The 7,003-nt window shown below is 52.8% G+C and overlaps 2 protein-coding genes across 2 annotated transcripts; one reads left to right on the top strand and one right to left on the bottom strand.

The window, feature by feature from the left end:
* Window positions 1-550: 550 nt before the first annotated feature.
* N0V96_009457 (uncharacterized protein) lies at window positions 551-2,525 on the bottom strand (the record flags this gene model as incomplete). The annotated part of the gene is made up of 2 exons (XM_065758646.1): window positions 551-786; window positions 1,019-2,525. 2 exons carry the CDS (start codon window positions 2,523-2,525, stop codon window positions 551-553), a joined length of 1,743 nt encoding a protein of 580 aa, XP_065612711.1.
* A 3,770-nt stretch (window positions 2,526-6,295) lies between these two features.
* On the top strand, window positions 6,296-6,745 carry N0V96_009458 (uncharacterized protein; the record flags this gene model as incomplete). Its single annotated transcript, XM_053198343.2, has 1 exon — window positions 6,296-6,745. One exon carries the CDS (start codon window positions 6,296-6,298, stop codon window positions 6,743-6,745), a length of 450 nt encoding a protein of 149 aa, XP_053044236.1.
* Between the last annotated feature and the right edge of the window lie 258 nt (window positions 6,746-7,003).

Raw genomic sequence — 7,003 nt, forward strand, 5'->3', positions numbered from 1 at the left:
CCCCCTCCACAACACCATCCTCCCTCGCAGCCCTAAACCTCGCAACCTTTGACCCAATCCACGGCCCCGTCGCCATCACCGGCGCATCCCCAGGTTCCGTTCTCGAAATCGAATTCCTTTCCTTAACCCCCTCCACAGGCTGGGGCTGGACCGCAATCTTCCCAGGCTTCGGGTTGTTAACAGACGACTTCCCCAATCACGCCATAAAACACTTCCACTGGGACGACGACGCGACGCACATCGTCTTTAAACCAGGCATCAAAATCCCGCTGCGTCCGTTCCTGGGGATAGCGGGGGTATCACCGGCGGAAGCAGGTCCGTTTCCGACGATTCCGCCGCTGGAGACGGGAGGGAATATAGACTGCAGACACATCACGGCCGGCACGAGACTCTACCTCCCCATCCGCGTCCCGGGGGCGAATTTCTCCTGTGGGGATGGGCATGCCGCCCAGGGGGACGGGGAAGTGTGCGGTACAGCCATCGAGACGCCCATGAAAGCTACGCTGAGATTTACGGTGCGGGAGGATATGCCGTATGTTACGAGTCCGCACTATGATACGCGCGGGTCGGTGCATGCTCGCGGCCATAAAGCGGAGGATGGTGGTGTGTATGCGGTGCTGGGGATTGACTCTGACTTGTTGGAGGCGAGTAGGAAGGCGTTGAGGAGTTTGATTGCGTATCTTGTTGCGACGAGGGGGCTTGAGAGGGAGGAGGCGTATATGCTGTGCAGCATTGCGGCCGATTTGAAGATTGCGGAGATTGTTGATATGCCGAACTTTGCTGTGTCTGCGAGTATTCCCTATTCCATATTTGAGGACGAGCCTTGAATCTATCCTAGTATTTTTACATGGAGATGCCAACGGCCGTCCTTCCTCTGGTCTCCATGATGATCCGTCGTCATGGTGAACTGATGTTCGTCATCATTGAAGCACACTTTCCTTCCTGAAAGACCCTGCCGAAGCCCTCTTGGAGCTCCTTCTGACACCCATGTAATTAAACGCCGGATCGCCCATCACACCAACCGTATAGTGCCTCGTCTGGTCGCACTCCCTCCTGAACCATCCCAGCCGGAAGCCCAATCCGTGCATATGCCCGTGTAACTCATCCGACGACATCATTTCCGAACCAGGCGGCAAATGCGCTGCCGTATTCGAGTTCTGAAGCAAGCTGGCCACCGAGGCGATACTGTGGAACCCGTCCGGCGCGAGACCCCTCGCATCCATATCCAGCAGCCAGCTATCCCCGCCGCCGCAGCGCCGGATCAAGGCCGATACTAGTGCCCAGATGTTGAACAGGATGACGGCCCCTAGGATACCTACCACGACGTACGTGATGGTCGGGTTCTGTACGAGCCGACGGCGGCCATTATCGTACACGGTCGCCTTCACAACAGGGGCCGGCGGGGGACCGCTTTCGGCGGTGATGGGTTTGCGGTTCACGACGTTGGCGAGTTGCGCTGAGCTGAGAGCGTAGTTGTGATACAAGTTTTGCATCACGTCTGCCTGCTGTCCCTCGTCTCCGAACGCCGACATATCCATCGTTCCATACGGTTTAATCAATGGTCGGAAGGGGCCCTCCACCCCTTTGAACTGATCTCTTGTGCCGCCGAGATCGACCTCTGGGTACATAGAAAACCAAGTGTTCAGATCAAGCGTGGGGTCCAGGGGCCTCATGGACGCCATATCTGGTCGTGGGGGGTTCTCTGGGTCGATGGCAAGACGGCCGTCGGAGAAGACCAGATTGGTTTCCGTATCGACTTCGACCCAAGAGTATTTGCAATTCCAAACGGCAACAAAGAAGAAGTCGTTTCGAACCGGGTCAAACTCTCCCCAAATAAATGTAGAGTATAACTCCGTCCTCGAGTTTGAGGTTGCCAACTCGTTCGGGAGCCCGCAGCCAATTGAAGTTGGGTCTGATTGCGTCCAGAGCATGCCTGCAAAGTACATGCTTTTCAACGGATCGGCTGGGTCAGGTTTACCGATCGTGAAGTCTTTTTTGATGCTTTCAGATTTGTTTTGTCCAGGACACTCAAAGTCGACGAGTATGGCGGCGAAATAGTACGCTACCGTTCCGTTTTTCAAGGTAGAGTTATGATGGCTGATGTCGTATGTATCCTCGCTGAGTTGCGTGCACTGAGACTCGACCTTGGTCGCGGGTGTTGTGATTGCGACTGAAAGGTTTTTGGACGGGTCGAGGCTGTCGAGGCTTTCGAAATCATGGAACAAAAGACTGTCGAATGTGTTTTCCGGCCAAGTCACGTTGCCTTCTTCCGGACGAGTCCAAAGACCATTGAAGATTTGTTGTTTCGCTTTGTAGGCCTCGTCGTACTCAACGCTGTTATTCCGTATCTGAAACCAAGTCTTTTGTTGGAATTGAGTTGGTGTCGACCCCGGTATGACTTCGACCGTGAAGATGATGGAAACAAGGGAAGTGAGTATCCCACACACGATGGCGAGGCTTTGAGAGACCGTGACAGACCAGAGACGGTAACGGAAAGAGTAGTACAACGCGCTTAGTCCCAGCATATCTAGTAGAGAGCGGTCAAGGTCGCAAGAGTTGCATGTTGCTCTGGAGAGGTGGTAGAGAGTTGCGAGATCACGATATGACCAATCGCAAGAGCTGATGTAGAGGGACACTCCGAGCGCTATGGTTGCTGGGAAGGAGGTCCACATTAGGTATAAATAGCCGTCTTCTTCAATGGTTGCCAGACCATCCGATGTCTGGGAACGTCGGAGGGTGACAACAAGACTACTCGCCAGCAGTATAGTGAAGATGCAGAATACTGCACGTGATGTCGTCTTCAATACCGAGGGCGTAAAGGCACCGCGGTTCCAGTCCGGCGATGCGCCTTTGATATCTGCAGCCCGGTTTGCGATGTCGGGGTGATTACTGAGAAACATTGAATTCCCGAGGAGCGTCGCCGGATCGCGGTGCCAGACCGAGGTGTCGTGATAGTAACGCCAAAGTAGAAACGCAGTGATTCCGGCGTTGAAAATGAAGAGCGCAATCATTGGTAGGCAAATCTTGGGGTTTATGGTAAGGCGAACGATACGCTGCATCGATGTACCACTTCCACTGGTGCTTTTCCTTTGTCGAAGGTGGTAGTGGCTTGCGAATGGCCCAAGCCGGCGTGTAATGTTTTGTGATGAATCTTGCAACATGTCGGTCGTTACAACGGTTGGGTACTCGGCAGTCGCGTGGCCCCTGAACCTAAGATCAACACTGAGCGGACCAGTCCACCCTGAAACTGTATCAGCGTGCCAGATGTCTTCAGGCGGGAATGAATTATTCAACATTGTCATGATGTTTGGCGTAGACAAAGGTCGTCGGTCGTCAGAGACTGCCATCACCGTCGGCTTCACTCCATCGTCGGTGACGTCAACTTTTGACAACCAAGCGTGCGGCTCGCAGATTACAGCGGCCGGTGGATGGAGATACTCAGACGAGTTATCGCTCCCTAGTTTAAATACCCCATTGTAGTATAAGAAAGCTGGCGCTTGTAAAGGGAGTCCAGAACAGGGTCGGCCGACTTCTGAGTCCGTTTGCAAGCCCCAAAATGTGGCATTTAGTCTCGGAGAGGGCCAGGCGTTGAAATGCGGGATGATGACTGGTTCTTCGCATCCATCGAATTGAAGCTCCACGGTAAAGTTCATGTATAAACCCCTACCCTGATAGTTGGCGATGTTGTGCTGTTCCAAAATTGCGTGGGAGTTCAACTTGACGCATTGGGTATCTAGGAAAAGCCCATCTACGGTGGCCGTTACTGGGTTGGCGACAGTTCCTCGACTGATATCACTCCCGGTATAAAACGATTGATACGCAAAACCTTCCGCGACCCCGTAGGGATAGTCGACGTTGAAGTCGTATTGAGCCCGTGCCCTGTAGTAAACACTCGCATCCGGCGTGTATGTAAGGTCTGGTGTTACCGAGTCAAAAGTGTCTTGCAGAAGGATGTCGATAGGACGCGTAACTTGGAGTTCCGTGAGGCTGTATAACCCAGGGGCAAGGATGATTTGGGCCTTGAGCAAGGCAGAGATGGAAGCCACAAGAAAAACAAGATGATGCTTCCGACGAAATGACCGGGAGAAAACAAGAGGTAAAAGCATCGTGGTGTAGTCGAGTGCTAGATCACTTTCTCCGAGCGAGGGACCCGAACGTAGAGAAATCCAAGGCATATACATCATAGCTTGCAGCTCGACTCTAGCCCAGAAAATAGTCAAAATCGTAAGAACTAGACAGCAAAGCGTTAGACAGTTGAATGGGGGTGTCATTTCCGGGACTGGAGTCGAGAATACGGCACACTACTTACATGCAGTCGGCCCAAATCGCCACAGATAAGTGTGCAATAGACTCTGACGACTCTCGAAAAGTCCACTGTTGGTGTATGAATACCACAGCATGGCAGCCAGCGCCACGGAGAGGAAGAGGAAAAGGCTGGCAAAGAGTGCTAGCACAAGTGGACGTAGCCAAATCGGGCGCCATGAAGCTGTTCGACCCTCACATCCTTTATTGTTGCTCTCTTCATCGATGGCAGCGGCTTTTGCATTCGGAGGAGCCTTTAGTAAGTTATTACTGGCAGTGACATCTGTGTAGCAGGTACTGGTCTGTGATTTCGAGGAGGGCTTGGTCGGTCGAGAGGTGTTTGAAAACTCGGGCTCTGCGTTTGCAATGAGGTTTGTCTCCTCGCGAGGTCTCCATATGTCAATGTTGATGGTCGTACCACTCGATGTCTGGACGTAAATGGGCTCGTAGCTGAGGGTCTTTGGTGAGATAGGTTTCCGACGGATGGTGTATGGCTTCTGGCTTTCCTTCCGGCGCCCCCACGGAATATCGTCGCGGTGCTCCATTCTTCTCACAACTCTTCGATACCAAGGCCGACTTCTTTCGCCGCACAGCCAATGAATCCTGCAGAGGCCAAAAGAGATGAGCCAACGTCTATCGCGGAAACCAGCTGCGTTTAGGGGCGGGTTGGCTGGTTGCCGCCATTTTGTATGTATGAGCCATACGGTCCAGTGCCGCGGGACTGCAGGACCAAGCTATGGCCCCATTGGCCTGGCATGAAGAACGCCTCGAGATCTTCAATCCTCTACCTTAAGTTGTAACAGTGCAACCTAGGCGGGGGTTAAGCGCCGATGCAGGTGGGAGGCTCAGCAAGAGCACGAGAAGACCCACCACCCCACCAAAGCAATGGACCCTTGAAGAATAAGGTACAAGGCGACGAATTCCTGAGGCGCTTGATGGAGTGAGGTGGTAGGTGCAAATAAACGCAGACAATACTGGCTTGATTTGGCGGTTAGCCGCGCTGTCGTTAGTCAAAATGACGGGCGTGAGCTTGCTGAAGCGGGTGCTGGTGCGTCGATGGTCAACAGCAGGCAGCCTGATGTGGCTTGATCATCATGGATCTTTGCCTCCCTGTCGGCAGGATGCGTTTCGAATCATGGATGTTGCATGATGTGACTGAATTGATTGGGACTTTGGTGATTGGGGGCTGTGTTGGTTGTTGGTTGTTGGCTGTTGAAAGTTGGAAGTGGGAAGCTGTATGTGTGTTGGTTGTTGGTTGAATTACAACACTTACTTGCCATAGGTTCCAGGTTCCTAAAAATATCGAGGCCGACTGTGACCCACTTCATAGCCGGTCAGTGGATCCAACGGAAGCCGAAAAGCGGCATCTCAATTGTTTGATATCGGAAGATACGGAGGTTACCCCGCAAAGCAGCTTTCGAGAGCGCCGCATTTCAGAGTGTGTCGAGTACCGCTGCAAAACTAAGAAAGCCGAGGCCACCCCGTTGTGCACAACTAACGGGCTTTTCTTACCATGTGAGGCAATGAAGACCCGACGAACCTCTCGGCCTAGAAGTCCGTCTCGGCTGCTAAAGAGCGCCGAGTCCGGGGCGATCTGCTGCTGACTGCATCTTCCCTCGGGTTACCAATCAGCAGGTAGTCCTGTCTGTCGTACGGCCCATATCTATCTGCCGAGATGAAGTCACAGTCAAATAGCGTTAACCTTTGTCTTCTTAAGGACTCTAGCGGCTGCGAAAAGGCGAAAAGGCGAGGACGTGAGGTGGTACCTTAAGTACCTATCTACCCACCTACCTTACCGTAGTAAATTGGTAGTTTGCTATTCGGGACCATGGGAATGCAACAGGACTGGCGATAAATACCGAAGACCGCATGTAGCCTTGAGCTCGAACGGAATTGGAGAAAAGATGCAAAGAGATATAAGACGGACTATAGTCCGCCTGGCTCAGACATCCTAAGTTTCGGTCCATCTCCATCCCTACCACGCCTCCAAAACATGACATCTGAAGAGACACTCCCCGAAAGATGGGTCGCAGCCTGGTCCGCCAACGACCCAGCCGCTTTTGCGCAGCTCTTCGCCCCGAACGCCGTCTACATCGACCACGGCTCCCAGCTCCACGTGACACGAATGGACAACCACCACCGGGTCTGGCGCAACGCCGTTCCCGACTTTACGGCGGCGCTGGACCCATCTACGCCCATTTGGTGGGCCAAGAAGGATGGCGTTGACGGGAAAGAGAGGACGACCTGCGTATTTAGATCCCTCATGAATGGAACGTTTTTGGGATCATTGCCTAGGAAGGCGGCCACGGGGGCGGAGTGGTGTTTTGTGGCGATGGTTTGCATGGAGATTGAGGATGGATTGATTGTGAAGCTGGATGAGTTTTATCGGGATAGCTTTGAGAAGGGTGTTCCGGTGGACCAGTTTCTTCGGGATGCGCGATGAATGAAACGAGTTTGTCTTGATGCTTCTTCTGTGGATCTCTCCACCATCGATGATCTTCCACAATACCTACTGCTCAGTTGAGTTCCATAACTTGTGTCCATTGTGTCAAGGTTGCAAGCCTTGTACCGCAAATGCAATTTCTCTCATCTAGTGTACTCACTCGATACCTAGGTGTGCAGCCATCACCAAATCCGGTCCGAACAGTGAGTCTCGATTCTCTTCCATTGGTTTCTCAAAGAAGAGCAGCAGAGTGGATTA

The sequence above is a fragment of the Colletotrichum fioriniae genome, assembly GCF_027942845.1.
Source record: "Colletotrichum fioriniae strain IMI 355084 chromosome Unknown scaffold_12, whole genome shotgun sequence".
Classification (NCBI taxonomy): Eukaryota; Fungi; Ascomycota; class Sordariomycetes; order Glomerellales; family Glomerellaceae; genus Colletotrichum; species Colletotrichum fioriniae.